This window comes from Chrysemys picta, chromosome 5 (assembly GCF_011386835.1).
Source record: "Chrysemys picta bellii isolate R12L10 chromosome 5, ASM1138683v2, whole genome shotgun sequence".
NCBI lineage: Eukaryota > Metazoa > Chordata > Testudines > Emydidae > Chrysemys > Chrysemys picta.
Window position 1 is genome coordinate 110,981,041 of NC_088795.1, and position 21,432 is coordinate 111,002,472.

Here is a 21,432-nt window from a genome sequence, read left to right on the forward strand (position 1 = left end):
CGCCAGGAAAGCAGTCGAGGAAGCTTGGGCCCTCGTGGAGTGAGCGGTGAGGTGCGGTGCTGAGACACCTGCCAGGTCATAGCAAGTCCGGATGCAAGACGTAATCCAAGAGGATAGGCGTTGTGAGGAGACCGGTGAGCCTTTCATTCGGTCGGCCACTGCAACGAAGAGTTGCGTCGTCTTTCTAAAGTGCCTTGTGCGGTCAATATAGAAAGCCAGGGCCCTGCGTACGTCCAGAGAATGCAAACGTTGATCCTGGCGAGTAGCATGTGGTTTAGGATGAAAGACCGGGAGAAATATATCCTGGTTGATATGAAAAGGAGAAACCACCTTAGGGAGAAAGGCAGGATGTGGACGAAGCTGCACTTTATCCTTATGGAAAACTGTGTAAGGGGGCTCGGATGTAAGCGCCCTGAGTTCAGAAACGCGCCTTGCTGAGGTGATGGCTACGAGGAAGGCTGTCTTCCAGGATAGGTACAAAAGTGAACAGGTGGCCAGTGGCTCGAATGGAGGACCTGTGAGCTTGGAGAGAACCAGGTTGAGGTCCCACGTCGGAACGGGCTGACGTTGTTGTGGGTACATCCGGTCTAAGCCCTTGAGGAATCTAACAACCATCGGGTTAGAGAATACCGAGGACGCGAGTTCCCCTGGGTGAAAGGCCGATATAGCGGCCAGGTGAACTCTAATTGAAGATCTCGCCAACCCCTGCTGTTTTAGGGAGAGGAGATATTCCAAAATGAGAGGAATAGGTGCCTGTAACGGGGACGTGGTTTGTTGTTCGCACCAACAGGAGAACCGCTTCCACTTGGCCAAGTATGTGGTCCGTGTTGAGGGCTTCTTACTGCTCAGCAGAATCTGTTGGACAGAGTGCGAGCATTGTTGCTCTGCCTGGGTGAACCATGGAGCAGCCACGCCGTGAGGTGGAGTGATTGCAGGTCGGGGTGACGCAGGCGGCCGTGGTCCTGAGAGATGAGATCCGGACATAATGGAAGCGGGATCGGTGTCTGAACCGAGAGTTCCAACAGTGTGGTGTACCAATGTTGTCTCGGCCACGCTGGGGCGACCAGAATTACCTGTGCCTGGTCTCTGCGCAATTTGAGCAGTACCTTGTGGACCAGAGGAAACGGAGGGAAGGCATAAAACAGGTGGTCTTTCCAGGGAAGGAGAAACGCATCCGAGAGGGAGCCCGGAGCTCGACCTTGCAGGGAGCAGAACACGTGGCACTTCCTGTTGTCTCGAGATGCAAACAGGTCTATCTGGGGAAACCCCCACTTCTGGAAAACGGAATGTATGATGTCCGGACGGATAGACCACTCGTGCGTTTGAAAGGACCTGCTGAGTCGGTCCGCTAAAGTGTTCTGGACTCCAGGGAGGAACGATGCCGTGAGATGGATTGAGTGGGCGATGCAGAAGTCCCACAGGCGAATGGCCTCTTGGCATAGAATTGACGAACGTGCTCCTCCTTGCTTGTTGATGTAAAACATGGCCGTGGTGTTGTCGATGAGAACTAACACACAGCGGCCACGTAGGAGATTGAGAAATGCCTGGCACGCCAGGCGCACCGCCATCAGTTCCCGAACATTGATGTACAGGGCTAGCTGGGGTGCAGTCCACAGGCCCTGGGTATGGTGTTCGTTGAGATGGGCGCCCCAACCCAGAGATGAAGCGTCTGTGACCAGGTGCAGAGAGGGTTGTGGGGCGTGAAATGGCATCCCCTCGCAGACCACATTGTGATCTAGCCACCAGGTGAGGGAGGTCAGGACCGAGTTCAGGACCGTGACCACCATGTTCAGGCTGTCCCGATGTGGGCGGTATATTGACGACACCCAGGTCTGGAGTGGGCGAAGCCGAAGTCTGGCATGCCTGGTTATGTACGTGCAGGAAGCCATGTGACCCAGCAGGGTAAGGCACGACCTCACCGTGGTAGTTGGGAAGGCCTTGAGCCCTTGAATGAGGCTCGTGATGGTGCCAAAGCGGTTGTCTGGCAGGATGGCTTGTGCACGTCTGGAGTCTAGGACTGCGCCGATGAATTCTATTCTCTGGGTAGGTTCTAGAGTGGATTTGTCCTTGTTGAGTAGGATGCCCAACTCGTTGAATGTGTGCACTATTATGTGGACGTGCGCTCGAACTTGCTCTCTGGTGCGAACGCGTACCAGCCAGTCGTCTAGGTACGGGAACACCTGTATCCCTTGCTGACGAAGGTACGCTGCCACGACAGCCATACATTTCGTGAACACTCTTGGGGCCGAGGATAGGCCGAAGGGAAGGACTGCAAATTGGTAGTGCATCTTGCTTACCCCGAATCGCAGGAAGCGTCTGTGAGGCGGGTAAATTGCGATATGAAAGTATGCGTCTTTCATGTCGAGGGCGGCGGACCAGTCTCCAGGATCGAGGGAAGGGATAATGGCCCCCAGAGAGACCATGCGGAACTTCAACTTTACTACGAATTTGTTGAGTCCGCGCAAGTCCAAGATGGGTCGTAGACCTCCTTTGGACTTGGGGATCAGGAAGTAACGGGAATAAAATCCCCTGCCCCTTAACTCTACTGGAACCTCCTCTATGGCCCCCATAGCAAGGAGCGTGGAAACCTCCTGTATAAGAAGTTGCTCGTGAGAAGGGTCCCTGAAGAGGGACGGGGAAGGGGGGGAGGAGGGGGGGATTGAAGAAAACTGGATAGCGTATCCCCTCTCCACCGTGCGAAGGACCCAACGGTCCGAAGTTATAAGGGACCAAACACGGTGGAAGTGGGAGAGGCGATCCCGAAAGGAGGGGGCTGGATCCTGGGGGATGACTGGGGCGCCGTCCTCGACCGCACCTTCAAAAGTTCTGCCTGGGGCCTGCGGGTGGTCTTGGTGGCCCTTGGTTCTGACCGGGTTGAGGGCCGGTCCACCTTCGTCTACCACCTCGCCCGTGCCTCCGGGCCGAGTCCTGTCTCTGACGAGGTGGGGGGGGGTAGAAGCGCTGAGGCTGAGGCCTAAATGGCCTGCGCTGAGGGCCCGCAACATGCATCCCCAGGGAACGCATGATTGTCCTGGAGTCCTTGAGGCTCTGCAGGCGAGAGTCCGTCTTCTCTGAAAACAACCCCTGTCCTTCAAAGGGCAAATCCTGCAGGGTTTGTTGCAATTCAGGGGGCAAACCCGAAACTTGGAGCCAGGAGGTTCTTCGCATGGCGATGCCCGAAGCCAGGGTTCTCGCAGCCGAGTCCGCTATGTCCAAGGAGGCCTGTAAGGAGGTCCGAGCCACCTTCTTACCCTCCTCTACCAAGGCCCCAAACTCCTCCCTGGACTCTTGGGGAACCAACTCCTTGAACTTCCCCATAGAGTTCCAGGAGTTAAAGTTGTAGCGGCTCAGGAGCGCCTGCTGGTTAGCCGCTCTAAGTTGCAGCCCTCCGGCTGAATAAACTTTACGGCCAAACAAATCGAGGCGCTTAGCCTCCTTCGATTTGGGCGCTGCGGCCTGTTGACCGTGGCGCTCCCTTGCATTCACTGATGCCACCACCAGTGAACACGGCTGGGGATGGGTATACAAGTACTCGTAGTCTTTGGAGGGGACAAAGTACTTTCTTTCCACCCCTCTCGCTGTGGGTGGGATAGAGGCAGGAGTTTGCCATATCGTATTTGCGTTCGCCTGGATCGTGCGGATCAGGGGTAACGCCACTCTCGATGGGGTATCCGCCGCGAGGATATTGACGATGGGGTCCTGCACCTCCACTATCTCCTCCGCCTGCAGGTCCATATTACAGGCCACCCTACGTAGGAGGTCCTGGTGAGCCCGAAGATCTATTGGGGGTGGACCTGTGCACGATGTGCCCGCCACTGCCTCATCCGGAGAGGAAGAGGAAGATGCCTCCGGTGGTAAAGGATCCAAGGGAGGGTCCTGGTCTCCCTGCTCCTGGGCCGGAGCATCACCTGCGCTTGGGTCCAGGACGTCAGGTGGTGCGGACACGGAAGCCTCCATGCCCCCTGGCGGAGGCCGAGAGATGGTGGACTCTGGGGCCCTTCTAACGGAGTGGCCCGAGCGAGAGGTCGAAGCCATTGGAGCCCCTTGGGCCTGATGGTACGCCCACGGGGTCCAGAACGACCAGTGAGATGGGCCATGAGCAGGGTCCTCTGCTACCTCCTGCCAATGGCCTATGTCCTGCTCCTCGGCTTGCCCCTGAGGGGGGTATGCCGATCTCGATAAGTCCTCAGAGGAGCGGGACACCGATCTCGATGGCCATGGCGGTGCCGAGTGCGCCGAGACGAATCCCGTGGGCTGCGGTGCCGCACGGTGCCGGTCCGGAGATGTTCTATCTCCACGCGGTGCCGGCGATCGGTGCCGGGACCGCGACCGGTGCCGATGACCTCGCCGGTGCCGGGAGTCGGATCTGGACCTCGAGGATGATCTGGAGTAGGCCCGGTGCCGGGAGCGGCCTCTCGACGTCGAGCGTCGATCGTAGCGGTGCCGAGAACTACGTCTCGATGTTGATCGGTGCCGACGATCACAGCGGTGCCGAGACGTAGAGCGGTGCCGCGACGAAGATCTTGGCCGCGAGTACGACCGGTGCCGAGGTGATATCCGGAGCCGGGACTGCGAGCGGCGTGGGGACCTGCTTCGGGACCTGGACCGGTGTCGTGGTTCCAGCCCTTGCGATGGAGGGCGCATCAAGGCAGGTTTACCCCTAGACTGGACCGGACGAGTCAACGGTGCCGGTGGTGCCGGTGGCTGGGGCGGTGCCGGCTCCGTGAGAGCGATCAAGTCTCTTGCCGTCTCAAAGGTCTCTGGGGTCGACGGGAGGCACTGTATCACCGCCGGTCTCGGTGGAGACCCTATCTGCACCGGACTCAACGGCCTCGGAGCCGGAGTCGACGGTGCTGGAGGCACCTGTTTCCGGTGCTCCACAGGTGGACGCGGCTCTACCCTCGGCACTGGGGGAGCCGGCGTCTTCGGCACGGAGGTCCCCGTCTTATGGGCTTTTTTATGCCCCGGGGATAATGACCGGCGCCGAGGCACTTGCTGTGCTTGCGGTGCCGACGAGGTCCGGTGCCGTGGGGGCTTGTCCGACGCCACTCGCGTGGTCGGAATAGTCGGTGCCGCCGGGGCACTGCGCACCGAGGTGCCAGGTGCCGGGGCCTGACGCGCTGATGGAGCGTCCGGGGTAAGTGCCACCTCCATAAGGAGTTGCCGGAGCCGAAAGTCCCGCTCCTTCTTGGTCCTTGGTCTGAAGGCCTTACAGATCTTGCACTTATCTGTTTGATGGGACTCTCCCAGGCACTTCAGACAGGAGTCGTGCGGGTCGCTCGTTGGCATAGGCTTAGCGCAGGAGGCGCACTGCTTGAAGCCGGGAGCCTTGGGCATGAGCCTGGCCACGCGGCCGGGGGAAAAAGGGGGAGACAACCCCCTTAATCCCCTTGAACTATATAACAACTAGTGACAAGTGAAAAACCAACTATTTAACTATAAACAACTAGAACTATAACTATAACTGTGACTAAATAAGCTAGGGAGAGTGGAGAACAGCTACGCCGCGCTCCACAGTTCCAACGACCGTCAGGGGCGGTAAGAAGGAACTGAGGGGGCGCCGGGTCGGCTGGGGTATATATTCAGCGCCATGAAGGCGCCACTCTAGGGGGCTCCACAGCCGACCCGCCGGTGTTGCTAGGGTAGAAAATTTTCCGACGATCGTGCACGCGGCGCGCGCACACCTAATGGAATGGATATGAGCAAGCACTCGAAGAAGAAAGACTATTTTCATTATTCGCAAAACTGTGTCTTTGTGAGGAATTCACTCCCTTTTTCCCATCCCACAGCTGCGAGTGTCTCCCAAGCTACCCCGGCATCCCCCTCCCAGAGGCTGGCGCAGATCAGGCGACAAAAGAAAAGGACACGGGACGAGATGTTCTCAGAACTTATGGGCTGCTCCCGAGCCAAGGCGGCACAGCAGACCCAGTGGAGGGAGAACATGTCGCAATACCAGCGATCACACAGCGAACGGGAGGACAGGTGGCGGCAGGAAGATCAGCAGGTGACTCAAACGCTGCTTGGACTAATGAGGGAGCAAACGGACACGCTCCGGCGCCTTGTAGATGTTCTGCAGGACCGGAGGCAGGAGGACAGAGCCCCACTGCATTCTATCTCTAACTGCCCTCCCCCACCACAAAGTCCCATCCCCCCCTCACCGAAAGTCCCAAGAAGGAGGGGCGTCAGGGGCCGTGAAAACAGTCACTCCACCCCTGCAGACTACTCAAGTAGCAGAAGGCTCTCATTCCCAAAGATTTGATAAGTCCTTTCCTTCACTCCAAAAGCACCTCAGCCAAGCCCCCGTCCCAGTTTCATCCCCCTGTGTAGTTGTTAATAAAAAATACGTTTCTGTTAATTACTGTTTCCGTCATGTTCTTTTAGAGGAGAGTGTGTTTTAAGGGGGGCAAGGGGGTTGGTAATTGGAGAGGACAGTCACCTTTACCAGGGTACAGACACGGGGGCAGGTTCAGCAGAAGGTCACACACACATTGCAGTCACTAGGCACCCTGGTCAGTCTGGGAGGTGGTTTTCATGTTCTGTGGGGAGGGGCTATGTGAGTTTGTGGCGGGGGAGGGCGGTTACAGATTTTATGCAGCGGTCCTTAGCCTGGATGACAGATCTGTAACCGCCCTCCCCCGCCACAAAGTCACATAGCCCCCCCCCACAAAGTCCCGAAAAGGAGGGGTGGCAGGCTCCGTTGAAACAACCAGTCCACCACTGTGGACCGCTCTAGGAGCAGGAGCCTGTCATTCCTCGAGTTTAGAAGCATCCTTTCCATCACTACACCCGCTCCCCACCACAGTCTGCGTCCCAGTTTCAACACTTTACCACAAAATCCTTAATAAAGAAAACAGTGTTAATGAACAAAGTTTCATTTATTTTATTTTTAAAGGTGTGTTGGAAGGGGGGAAGGAGGTTGGTAACTGGAGAGGATAGTCAACATTAACTGGGTAAAGAAACGGGGGCAGGTTCAGCTTCTGTTTAAACAAACTTAATAGTCACAGGTTATCCTGCTCACTCTGGAACCTAGCTTTCAAAGCTTCCCGGATGCACAGCGTGTCCCGCTGGGCTCTTCTAATTGCCCGGCTGTCTGGCTGGGCGTAATCAGCAGCCAGGCAATTTGCCTCAACCTCCCACCCCGCCATAAATGTCTCCCCCTTGCTCTCACAGAGATTGTGGAGCACACAGCAAGCTGCAATAACAATGGGGATATTGGTTTCGCTGAGATCAGAGCGAGTCAGTAAGCTTCTCCATCTCCCCTTCAGACGTCCAAAAGCACACTCCACCACCATTCTGCACTTGCTCAGCCGGTAGTTGAAAAGTTCTTTTTCACTGTCCAGGGCACCTGTATAGGGCTTCATGAGCCATGGCATTAGCGGGTAGGCTGGGTTCCTGAGGATCACTATAGGCACCTCCACATCCCCAACAGTTATTTTGTGGTCCGGGAAGTAAATACCTTCCTGCAGCCATCTAAACAGACCAGAGTTCCTGAAAACGCGAGCATCATGAACCTTGCCTGGCCGTCCGACGTTGATGTTGGTAAAACGTCCCCTATGGTCCACCAGTGCTTGCAACACCATTGAAAAGTAGCCCTTTTGGTTTATGTACTGGCTGGCCTGGTGGTCCGGTCCCAGGATAGGGATGTGAGTTCCATCTATAGCCCCACCGCAGTTTGGGAATCCCATTGCAGCGAAGCCATCTATGATCACCTGCACGTTTCCCAGGGTCACTACCTTTGAGAGCAGTAGCTCAACGATTGCGTTGGCTACTTGCATCACAGCAACCCCCACGGTAGATTTGCCCACTCCAAAGTGATTCATGACTGACCAGTAGCTATCTGGCGTTGCAAGCTTCCAAAAGGCTATGGCCACTCGCTTCTGGACAGTCAGGGCTGCTTGCATCTGGGTGTCCTTGTGCTTCAGGGCAGGGGACAGCAACTCACAAAGTTCCAGGAAAGTTCCCTTACACATCCTAAAGTTTCGCAGCCACTGTGATTCATCCCAGACCTGCAGCACTATGCGGTCCCACCAGTCCGTGCTTGTTTCTTGGGCCCAGAATCGCCATTCCACAGCATCAACATGACCCATTGCCACCATGATGTTCACAGCGCAGAGTCCCGTGCTTTGTGAGAGGTCTGTGCCCCTCTCAGACTTAATGTCCTCACCGCGCTGCCGTAGTCTCCTCGCCCAATTTCTCAGCATCTGCCTCTGAAAAAGGTGGATGATAAGGTGCGAGGTGTTGACAACGGCCATAACTGCAGCGATGATCGCAGCGGGCTCCATGCTCGCAGTGCTGTGGCGTCCGCGCTGTCAATCACCAGAAAAGTGTGTGAACTGATTGCCCGCCGGCGCTTTCATAGAGGGAGGGCGGGAGTGAGGGTTGAATGACGACAGTTACCCAAAACCACCCTTGACACATTTTTTGCCCCAGCAGGCATTGGGGGCTCGACCCAGAATTCCAATGGGCAGCGGGGACTGTGGGAACTGTGGGATAGCTGCCCACAGTGCACCGCTTCCAATGTCGACGCTTGCCCCGTTAGTGTGGACTCACAAAGTCAAATTACTGTCCTTAGTGTGGATACACACATTCAACTTTGTAATATCGGTTCCACAAAAATTCGCTTTAAGTAAAATCGAACTACTCTCATAGTGTAGACATACCCTAAGTGTTTAAGGACAATGCCTGTATTTACATTTGAATATGTGCTTCAAGATGGCCCAGGACACAGATTTTCTGTAACTCTGACTGTTGTATTTTTCTTTAGTGGAATATTAATGTACACTGCAAGATTATGCAGAGAAAATATAAATGCAAATGTCATAAACACGTGAGTGACTTCAAGTCCTGGATAATCTAAAAATATAATGTAACTTACAATGTAGAGAGTGAATGGAGAGTATCAAAGGCACCTGGAGCAACTGTAGTAATTTGGTTGTCATATAAGGAGAGCAAACGGACAGAACTCAGTCCTGTGAAACTATCATTGCCTATACAGCTTATGCGATTGCTCCTTAGCATTCTGAAAAAGAAAGGATTAACATTTATTACTTTAGGGAAGGTCCAATAGAACCATTTTATCTAAACATCTTTCTATGTTTTATTACGCTTAGATACCATTTATTAAATTTAATCATATACTACATCTAACGTATGAAGATTTTCTTGCACATTAACCATTTTGGTATTCAATATAGTTAAATATTACAAAAAATGAAGTATAATTAGATCATATATATATATATATAGTATTACTGCAGAGCAACAGAAAAACTAAACTGAGGCATATTTTTGAAGACACCATTTATTATAATGAAAACTCACTATAATTTTAGTGTTTTAGCTATGTGAATATTTCAGTAACTTTACAACTCATGTGAAGATACCAGTTGAGAACTGGGACAGCTTTCTCTTTGCTATAAGACAACTGCTTCTACAAATTAAACATTTACATAGTTATTTGTTACAATTTTTATATATTCTGATGGCATTTCATAGTCCATATTTCTGTTCATTAACATATGTAAACTAAATTGCAGAAAGCACTCTTAACTTGCTCAACAAATCTCAATTAACAGAAACCAGTGTGAATCTGACACAGTGGTCCCAAAACTGTGGGGTATTCCCCCTAGGGGGGTATGGAGTAACATCCAGGAGGCACAGAGGAGCCTGGGAAACCCCATGGGTGAGGGAAGAGAGGGAGTGCCACCCAGCTCCACTCTGCCTTCAGCTCTACTCTGGTCCTGCTCCTTGCCCCAGCCCTGGCTCCATGGCCCAGGGGTGATGGAGAGACAAATTCCATTACTAGTAAGGGGAGTGCAAGAGGAAAAGTTTGGGCACCACTGTTCTAACAACAAGTAGAAATTTTAGAATCTTAAAAACAAAAACAACCTTCCTAAAAAAAGATTTCTCTAAGTAATATTATAGGATCAATGCAGTTTCAAGTTTTGCTCTTTTTGTGCCTGTCATTAAACCCTAGAATTATTTTTCCTACCTAGATTCATAAGAACAGCAACTAGCAGTGTCAAGAGTTTGAAATAAAAATAAAGCTAATTTATTTAAAATTTAAAATCCTAGGTACAATGTATCCAAAAATCTGCATCCTTCTTTGCTGCATAGCCCAGAAGACTGCAGCTGTGGGCTCTGCAGAGGGCTGAGCCGTTGATTAGAAAGTTTAGCATGCAAGAGAAGCCCCAGAACAAAAACACAGTTCTGTGGCGGAGTTGAGGAGTTACCCAGGGAGCAGAGAAGACTAGGTAAGGACGTAATAATAACTTGAAGCTAGAGCCCATTGAATCATCATCTTTGGCTAACTGACATTGAATCGTTCAGGAAACACCCTCATCCCACATTTCAGCATCCACTGAATCTATCTCCTTTCTCTGGTGTAATTCCCAACAACAATTAGCATGGACAGAATCAAAAATTCTATTCTAAGGATGTGGCAGTGCAGAATGTATAATTTCCATGGCTACAGAGGAGATGGTTATTTCCATCTGCTCACAGAACCAGGAGCAGCCTCAGCTGCTGCATAGTTCAGTAGGCATGTACAGTTTTTGTAGACAAGTAGACACAGAAATGAATTTCAACTAGATCAGGCCCAAAGTTAATGAATTCACACTGAGTGGAAAAGCCTGGTGTAAAATGGAAGTAAGAGCTAGGATATGCTTCCATATCCCATAGTTTTTTCTTCAAAATGAAGGTTACAAAAACCATAGGAATTTACTTCGAGTCTAAGAGATCAGGCACCGAGCGGGAAGAAAGACACCCAGTTAGTAGACTTACAATGTTTTGAGACTTTCTAGGCCTTTAAACATCTTGTGTCGAATAGTCTCCAAACGGTTACTGGTGAGCAACAGTTCATTCACACCAGATGCTCCTTCAAATGCTCCTTCTTCAATATCTGTGATCTTGTTATTGCTCAGATTTCTATTTTACATTCATGAAAAAGAATTAAAGAAAAAAAAAGACTTTTTTTAGCGTCTTAGGCTAATTAACTGTTAAAGAAACACTGCAGACTACCATAGCTTTAGGTTACTTTAAGTAGTTACTATATAAAACTGGAGAATAAATTCAAAGAGTAAAATATCCAATACAGAGATTTTAATCCTGCAAAGCAAATTTCAGTACAACCTTAACAATAGAGACTGGGATTTTCAAAGGAAGTTGGGTTTTTATCTCCTACTGAAAGAATCTCAGGGTTGCTACCAGTGCCTGCATAATACAAGAAAAGGTTTTCATCAAAATTTCTAAAGATACTTAATTAAAATACATAGTGTTTTAATGTTTTCATTCCTTGCAGTGTTTTGAATCCAATCAACAATGTAATGTTGGTGCTTGAGAAACAAAACTGAAACTAACTAGTTTCAGTTTCTAAGTTGAGAGATACAAAAAGTAAATAAGTAGCACAAATGATGACAATTAAACAAAATATTCATGATCTATACTATACTATTACTAATTTTTAAACCAACAAGAGGTATGGTTTATGTCTCTACCTCTTGTGGAGAACAGTTTTTTTTGTCAAAGTGTTGAAATTAGACTCAAAATGAGTAGAAGTGGCTTTGTATTTTGAAAAAGTATCTAATTTCAATATTTACACATTGCTTTAAAGATTTTAGTGATACATCTGTAATACTTTATTTTGTGTTCTTCAAATAGCCATATTCATATTTTACTTAAATTTTAGTTTAAACAACACCAAATATGTATTTATGCACAGTGTGACGTTATAATACAGTAATGACTTTTTACATGATCAAAACAACATATACAATGTAGTGATGCTAAAGTCTTATTTCTTTTACTTGCTGGTATTTATGATATTTGGAAGAAAAACAAACATAAGTTGATGGTTTTGGGAACATCGCTTTTATTTATTCAATTTAAGAAAACATATTAATTATTAATTACATCTAAAATACATAGTCATGCCAGAATGAATATGTGTCAGTATCTGACAAATGTAAAACCTAAGGTTGTTGCTTCAGCTGAGTTTTGACTACTCAGTTCTTGCATAATATTAGTTTCAAATATACCTTGCCCTTGATGAAGGAGATGATTTGAAGTTTTTTTGTCCAATGATAGTGACTTTTAAATCTAATAGAATGACCAGGGAGATTGAAGTGTTCACTTACTGGCTTTTGTATGTTACCATTCCTGATGTCCGATTTGTGTCCATTTATTCTTTTGTGGAGGGATTGTCCGGTTTGGCCAATGTACAGAGGGGCATTGGGACATTGAAAATATTCCTTGAGTCTCCGGTCAACAGTGCACTGACCCACAGGAACCCTCCTACCAACACTACAAGAAGAAGAACTCTGCGTGGACTCCTCCTGATGGTCGAAATGACAGACTGGACCTCTACATAGAGTGCTTCTGCAGATGTTCACAGCCTGAAATTGTGGACAAACAACAGCACTTGTCCCATAACCTCAGCCGTACAGAATGCAATGCCATCCACAGCCTCAGAAACAACTCTGACATTATCATCAAAGGGGCTGACAAAGGAGGTGCTGTAGTCATAATGAACAGGTTGTATTATGAACAGGAGGCTGCCAGGCAACTCTCCAAGACCACATTCTACAGGCCACTATCCTCTGATCCCACTGAGGAATACCAAAAAAACTACACCATCTGCTCAAGAAATTCCCAGCTACAGTACGGGAACAAATCTACATGCACACACCCCCAGAACCCTGACCTGGGGTATTCTATTTGCTATCCAAGATCCATAAACCCGGAAACCTGGACGCCCCATCATCTCAGGCATTGGCACTCTTACTGCAGGATTATCTGGCTATTTGGACTCTCTCCTCAGACCCTAAGCTACCAGCACTCCCAGCTATCTTCAAGACACCACCGACTTCCTGAGGAAACTACAATGCATTGGTGTTTTTCCTGAAAACACCATCCTGGCCACCATGGATGTAGAAGCACTTTACACCAATATTCCACATGAGGATGGACTACAAGTTGTCAGGAACAGTATTCCTGACGAGACCACAGCACGCCTGGTGGCTGAGCTTTGTAACTTTGTCCTCACCCACAACCACTTCAGATTTGGGGACAACTTATACCTTCAAGTCAGTGGCACTGCTATGGGTACCCGCATGGCCCCACAGTATGCCAACATTTTTATGGCTGACTTAAAACAATACTTCCTCAGCTCTCGTCCCCTAGTGCCCCTCCTCTACTTGCGCTACATTTATGACATCTTCATCATATGGACCCACGGAAAGGAGGCCCTTGAAGAATTCCACTTGGACTTCAACAATTTCCACCCCACCATCAACCTCAGCCTGGACCAGTCCACACAAGAAATCCACTTCCTGGACACTACAGTGCAAATAAGTGATGGTCACATAAACACCATCCTATACCGGAAACCTACTGACCGCTATACGTACCTGCATGCCTCCAGCTTCCATCCAAGACACATCACACGATCCATTGTCTACAGCCAAGCCCTAAAATAGAACCGAATTTGCTCCAACCCCTTAGACAGAGACAAACACCTACAAGATCTTTATCAAACATTCTTAAAACTACAATACCCACCTGGGGAAGTGAGGAAACAGACTGACAGAGCAAGACGGGTACCCAGAAATCACCGACTACAGGACAGGCCCAACAAGGATAATAACAGAACACCACTGGCCATCACATACAGCCCCCAGCAAATACCTCTCCAGCGCATTATCCACGATCTACAGCCTATCCTGGAAAATGATCCCTCACTCTCACAGACCTTGGGAAGCAGGCCAGTCCTCGCTTACAGACAACCCCCCAACCTGAAGCAAATATTCACCAGCAACTACACACCACACCACAGAAACACCAACCCAGGAACCAATCCCTGTAGCAAACCTCATTGCCTACTCTGTCCCCATATCTACTCTGGTGACACCATCAGAGGACCCAGCCACATCAGCCACACCATCAAGGGCTCATTCACCTGCACATCTACTAATGTTATATATGCCATCATATGCCAGCAATGCCCCTCTGCCATGTACATTGGCCAAACCGGACAGTCCCTCCACAAAAGAATAAATGGACACAAATCGGACATCAGGAATGGTAACATACAAAAGCCAGTAAGTGAACACTTCAATCTCCCTGGTCATTCTATTACAGATTTAAAAGTCACTATCATTGGACAAAAAAACTTCAGAAACAGACTTCAAAGAGAAACAGCAAATTTAACACCATTAATCTGGGCTTGAATAGGGACTGGGAGTGGCTGGCTCATTACAGAAGCAGAGTTTCCTCTCCTGGAATTGACACCTCCTCATCTATTATTGGGAGAGGACTACATCCACCCTGATTGAATTGGCCCTGTCAACACTGGTTCTCCACTTGCGAAGTAACTCCCTTTTCTCCATGTGTCAGTATATAATGCCTGCATCTGTAACTTTCACTCTATGCATCTGAAGAAGTGAGGTTTTTACCCACAAAAGCTTATGCCCAAATAAATCTGTTAGCCTTTAGGTGCCACCAGACTCCTTGTTGTTTTTACAGATGGAATAGGCACAGGCATTGCCCTTCTGATAACTGGGGTATCAGAACAAATATGGGTATGTATCCATGACATCTAGATAATGTGGGGTAGAAGGCACCTTGCCTAGTTTTCTTTTCTCGGGTTCTCTTGGGCTCTGAACTGGTGTCAACTGGATCTGTGGCCTTCTGAGGTTCTCTATTTGCTAATTTTCATCTATTTTTCTTCTTCATCATCTTTTATAGTGTAAATATTAAATGTGTTTATTACCATGACACTATTGGTTACACAGGCGGTTTGGTTGGATAAGTTTATGCTGTGATGGTTGTACCAGGACTTTTGAGGCCCCCTGATGGGAGACCTTGTGGTCCTACCACATCCTGCCCCAGGAAAGGAGCAGTGAAAGTGGGGGTCCTCTAGGCCTGCTTAGAGAGGCTGCATAGAAGCAGCCAATCAGAGCCCAGAAGGCTCAGAAAAAAAGAGCTACAGGGCCTGAGCAGGTCAGTTACTGTCTGGGACCTGAGTGGCAAGGAAGGGTGCTCTTTTCTGGCCCCAGGAGCCTGAGAGAGAACCAGAAATTGAATTTTGGCAGCATTTTGCTTTCTGCAAGGAGAGAGAGGACCTGAGAACTGTAACCCTAAGGTAATGGGTGAAAGGAAAGAGATTCAGTAATGGGTGAAAAGGAAGAAGCCCAGGGAAAATACTAGCAGCTAACCGAGTTGAAGGGAGTATTGTGTGACTGCTGTTCATAGGGTCCCTGTGTTGGGACCCAGAGTAGTGGGTGGGCCCAGGTTCCCCCACTGGCCACTGGGGAAGTGGCCCAAGCCCCAAGAAGGGGTAAGGCTTGTTTAGAAGCCCAAACAAAGGGCTGGAATTTAAAGGGTTCAGGGATGGGACTGAAGACCCTGGAAAGGGCAGACAGACCATCTGGTGAATTCTTGGTTACCCACCAGAAAGGGATTGAACTTGAGAGAGGACCTGGCTGGAGAGCTGGGGCAGGGAGAACTGGTGAAGATAGAGTCTCCAGAGAGAAAGCCCTGGAGGCAGTACTTTATAACAGAGAAGGGGACAGGGAAGGACTTAAAAGTTAGCCCAGAAGGGACTGAGAATTGAGCCCAGAGACAGGACTGAAGACACTAACAAAGGCACAGCATAGTCCTTGTTGGACCTTTGTTACCCAGGAAAGGATTCATTCATGCATATTGGCTGTGTGTGACTTGGCCGGAGAGTTGAGCCACTGACGAGCTGCCTAGCAAGGTCAACAACCTATAGTGGGTGCCAGGAGCAGAAAAGATTGCAGCGCCACACCCAGCCAACAGGAGGCATTGCTGAGAGATGAGTGCCCCATCACAGTAATGTTTATAGGTAACATAGTTATTTGGTTTAATTGTAAGTTATAATTTAATCTATACCACTTTACACTGCCAATCATTTCAATCCCAGAGAGAAAGGGGATTTCTTAGGAAATGGGTAGCCCATTTTGGTAAAGAACCTGTGATTGATTATTAATAATAAACATTGTATGATCAATCAGTTGTGTTATTACTTGTAAGGGTTACAAGTTACATCTGTGCAGGCAAACCCATGAGCTTATGCAAAGCTCCACGCAGGCACAGGGATCCTCTGCCTGCATGGTTGACATTGCAGATTCGGGTGGTTTTTTTTATTAAACATAATTAACTAATCTGCACCTTATTCAGTTACCTGCAGTACTTTTTAACATGTGAGATTTGTATTTGAAACTTACAGAACAGTATTAATAGCAATGCTAACTTTATGCTACATTTTTCTCTTTATTCTAGCCTCTTCTTAATGGTCCCAAATTCAAAGCTACTCTGGGTTAAATTAGATAGCCACATAAAGATAGTGATTAAAATTCTCCGTTTTGTCGCCTCAAAACACTCGATCCTAGAAATCAACATTTAAATTTAGATCACCTGAATCCTTTGCTGCATTCCGCTTCACAGTATGAAAAACATAAAATCATTTAATGTATATTTTCATGTATGTTTTCTTGAGTATGAGACACTGATATCACTTTTGCTAACTTTGCATATTTGATTTCTTTAAAGAAATGTAGTGCTTGTGAAAAGGGCTAGATTGACAGCCTTGTAGAATGAAGACCTATTTATCCAGAGGATAGGAACAGCAGAGGAAACAGCAGTGCCAACATCCCTACATTGGCTTAACAACAGGTATGTCTACACTGCAGTAGAGGTATGACTGCAGTACTTGTAGACATGCCCGAGCTAGCGAGGTGGAGGACTAACAGCATGAAGCACAGACTCCCCAACATAGGCTGTACCAGCCTTCCCGACACCCTGGGTACAAAGTCCATGCTGTTGTGGCTTTGCTTATATTGGCACTCAAACTAGCTAGATTAAAGCTAGCTTGGGTATTTATACACATGCTGCAATCAAACCTTCAACTACAGTGTAGACTTGTCCTAAATGACTCAACTGTGACCTAGAGTGACAAAGTAGGGGTGAGTGAGTAGTTAGAATAGACATGGCATTTGATCTTTGGTCTCTCTGAATATGCTACATGAATACTGATAAGTACCACCAGTGATGGTGGTTTTCGTGGGGTGGAGGACACCCTCCCACTAGGAACTGGACTGTGGATATCAACACATTTCACATAAGGCTACTGAACAATCCTCAAACTGAGATAATTTTTGGCCACTGCTAATCTAGATGGCTCTTTTTTTACCGTCACATATAGCAGTCATTTTATTCCTTTCTTTATATAAAAATGAACAATGGATCATTTTTCATGAATTTGCTAGGATTGTATTCCCTTTCCTTGGTACTTATGTTTGCAGGAAACTTTAATAAAAAGACCGAACACTAAATATAGCTACAAGAAAGTGACATGTCCTCTTTACTCTCTGACAAGTATTTCTGTCCTTCACTAAGGATAAACAAAAGACACTTCATAGTGTGTGTGTGTGTGTGTGGGGGGGGGGGGGGTGGTGTTCTTTTTTTGAAATGACTTATGAAACTGGTGAACATCTAAAATTCTCTTGGAATATGAATTGAGGACTTTAATTCACACAGATGAGCTATCTAGCCATTTCCCCAATCATTTAGTTTTGATATTTTTCCCTAATGATAGTTTGATAAAGCAAAAAGTCAAAGGCATATCCTGAATGTGCTGAAAGAGGCAGAATAGCATGGCTAGGGAGTAAGAGAGGAAGTTACAAAAGATTACTGGAACTGGTTTTGAACTGCTTAGGTTGCTAGATCCCTGCTTTGGCTGAATAACAGACCGGCTGGCTGAACACTAAACTAAAGGTGTCAAAGCTGTACAGCATGAGAAGTTGCAACTGACTGTGCCTAGCTCTGTAGAAAAGAGCTGCCAACTTTGATCTAACTCACTGATTACGCCAAACCCATGCTACAGTCCACCTCTTGATTTCTGAATTGAATACACTGAATTTCTCAAATGTTAACTAATAAAGTTTATAGAAAAGTACAGAACAGATATCAGTGAAGATAAACTTACATTTTACGCAGCTGAGGAAGCTTCTTAAAGATCCCAGTCGCCTCTAACACTGTGAATTCATTGTTATTTAGTCTCCTGGAGAAAACAGCAAAAATACAGTCACAAAATTATTCCAGCACCAACATTGCTTGACAGACTATTTTCTAGATTAGATGAATTTTTTCATAATATCTTAATTAAAATATCTGCAGTATTCAAATAAGATTTCAATATATGCTTCCATTTCTAATTCTGTAGTCCCTGTGTACACAAATCCGCCATTAATTTCAATTAGAGTTAAGAATGCACAGGGCTCCAGGATCAAGAACAGAATGTAAATATTATAAATACAAAATCGTTTTAATTAAATATAAAATATGTTTTACTTTAGACCCTCTCTCTTTTTACTGATAAATAAAAATGCATAATAAACTAACATAAAAGTCCATTGAGGGACTCTGATGTTAGCATACCTTCTACCCTAATCTAGCTTCAGGGATAGGGCAATACCACTATGTTGCTACCCTCTCTCCTCTTGCTACTGGGAGGGGGAGCAATTGGCAGAACATACAAAGAGCTAGTTGCTGGCAATATTCACTTAGGGAACAAACAGGAGCAGTCTCATGACCGCATGAAGGTGTCATTTGTCACATCTATAAACTTTGTTTTGCAAGAGACTTTCATGGTCCAGGACTAAAGGGCTGCTCATCTCTCTCCTTCATGCAGATGGGGGTGACTGCTCCACTGTTGAAGTTTTATTCCTCTCAGGGACAACACATCACAAATATTCCAGGGATGATCCAATAGCAACTTGTAAATAAAAATCTTTAAGAAGTATATGCAAACAACTGAAAATTGGTCCAGTGTTCATTACAGTATATTGGGTGGAGTCTGATAGACATCTGGAGATTCTCACAGAAATATCATTTACAAGGATGAAATTATTCTTTTATGCTTCCAGTCTATTGACTAGGAATAAAGGGCTCTACAAAATAGCAGTGTTCTTAAGCCCTAGGGTAGGCCCATGATTGCTAGCTGGAGTAAACATGTTCGGCCATAGACCACTGACCTCAGATCATTCCATCTATTGTCAGTGTCTGAGAAATCACCAAAAGCTACTCTGTAGTGCTTCGGGAAGGTAGGTAATGAGCACCAGATGGTTGTTTGAAAAATCTTAAAACAATGATTCTCTAGCCCAGAAACCAAAGCCCCTTTAGCAGAGTGAGGCCTGAACCCTGAGAGGCTGTTAACTTGGGCCAACTTTTATATTTCAATATGGTATGCATTGATCCATACAGCTAATACACCAAAAAGCCATTTTCCTTTCTTAGGCTTCTTTAAAAGAAAAAAAAATCCAGAATCTTAGTCTCTTCAGTTTTAGGGTGCTAATGTTTAAATCTCCTTACCCCATTAAAGGATGGAGTCTAATTATCTTTTGTTTAGAGATTTGGGACTAGGACCAAACCAGAGGAGATGAATGCCTGGATCACTATGGAACTCTGAATTTGGCGTGGGTTTAAACTTGGAAACACTTCTCAGGGTGATCTTGTTGGGAAAGAAGGTGAGAAAAGGAAAATGGCGAGAGAGCTGCTAGTTCACCCACCCTTCTAGCTGAGGTTATAGCTACCACTTTAAGTGATAGCCAGAAGACAAGCATTGAGTTTATCAATTTGAAGTGCTGGTAGCACAGTCTTTTCAACAATTGATTGAAATCCTACATAAACTTTAATTGGGAAAGGGAACAACTGTTTTGGACAGATGTAGAATATTTTCCAACCAACCGGAAGCACATAGGACATGCATTTCAAGAGCCGCAAAGTGCCCACAAATTCAAATGAAGTAAATGAGCGATGGAAAATCTGGTGCATATTGACCAATGAGTGTGACTACACTGAGTAACCTTTAAAGTAACCTTTGATAGGATGGAACAGGGTTTTGGATTCTATCCCTTCTTTCTACATCAATAAACTTGTTTATCGAGGACACGCAGAACCTCCTGGAAGAGCTGCTTTCCTACATGTTAACAGACTAACATTGCAACACAAGCCTTCTCTAATGCCAGCCATTCGAGTACCAGGAGAAGCCTGTGAGGGGAAATGTGGGGATGAGGCCCAGGTCCAAAAAGAAAGGGAAGGGTCTCTCTAGGACACAATAAGCACTTTTTGGAGCATCCTTTGTGATACAGATGAGACTCAGCTGCAGTAAACCCAAAAAGAGACAGACCCGGGGATACACAGGCCTTGTAGTTCTCCTTGGCTCTAGCTTGTAGACATAGATTCATAGATTCATAGATTCTAGGACTGGAAGGGACCTCGAGAGGTCATCGAGTCCAGTCCCCTGCCCGCATGGCAGGACCAAATACCGTCTAGACAAGTTTATTGATGTAGAAAGAAGGGATAGAATCCAAAACCCTGTTCCATCCTATCAAAAGTCACTTTAAAGGTTACTCAGTGTAGTCACACTCATTGGTCAATATGCACCAGATTTTCCATCGCTCATTTACTTCATTTGAATTTGTGGGCACTTTGCGGCTCTTGAAATGCATGTCCTATGTGCTTCCGGTTAGTTGGAAAATATTCTACATCTGTCCAAAACAGTTGTTCCCTTTCCCAATTAAAGTTTATGTAGGATTTCAATCAATTGTTGAAAAGACTGTGCTACCAGCACTTCAAATTGATAAACTCAATGCTTGTCTTCTGGCTATCACTTAAAGTGGTAGCTATAACCTCAGCTATATATATATATATATAGTGATGCTCATGAGGTAAGCTCTCCCACTGGAAGCCTGAATATTCTAGGATAACCAGGAAATAGTCACCATGGAAAGGGGAAGAGGAAAGGGTTCACAGACATCAAGAGGGATTTTTCTGCCAGGCTCCTTTGAGCAAATCTGACATTGAAATAGCTGTTAGCAGGAACTGCTGCTTGACATGGAAAAGAGAACTTAGATTTTCAGTCTGCTTGTCAAATAATTGTAAACTAGACTTCTTCAAGAAGAAGCTGATTGAATCTTGATAAAATATTGGTGGCCTCCAAAATCAAGGGCCAGTGCTCTTAGTTGAAGCAATGTTAGAATCACCAACCTGGTGCCTAGCTCTGACATAGTGCTTTTCATCATTAGATCTCAAAGTGCTTTATAAAAGACATAAATAGGAAGTTGTTATTAGGTACCAAGGTCAGATCTTCGTGTTAGGGAATGATTTTAAGATTTTTCTCTCTATTTTGGAGTTTCTTGGTAGTTGGTAGGTTATTCCATATATTCCTGTATGAAGGATAAGGAAGACGGGATGAAGTGCTGGATCCTCCTTGTTGCAAGCTGAGGCTCATGCAGCGTCATTGCTTTCGGTGCTGCATGTGTGACAATATAAATGCACACTACCATCAATAAGGTCAAGTCCTCAGTGGACCTGCAAGGAAGCAAGACACATGGACTGAAGGGTTGGAACTTG

The 21,432-nt window shown here is 46.8% G+C and overlaps 1 protein-coding gene across 10 annotated transcripts in view; it reads right to left on the minus strand.

Annotated features, from left to right (window-relative positions):
• SLIT2 (slit guidance ligand 2) overlaps positions 1 to 21,432 on the minus strand; it is a 437,206-nt gene that overhangs the window by 84,938 nt on the left and 330,836 nt on the right. For all 10 annotated transcript variants that reach the window (XM_065598181.1, XM_065598179.1, XM_065598177.1 and 7 more), the window contains 3 exons: positions 18,005 to 18,079; positions 10,783 to 10,926; positions 8,876 to 9,019 (listed from right to left, as the gene is read on the minus strand). In XM_065598181.1, the coding sequence (XP_065454253.1) occupies positions 8,876 to 9,019; positions 10,783 to 10,926; positions 18,005 to 18,079 (363 nt within the window). The remainder of the gene's footprint in view (positions 1 to 8,875; positions 9,020 to 10,782; positions 10,927 to 18,004; positions 18,080 to 21,432) is intronic.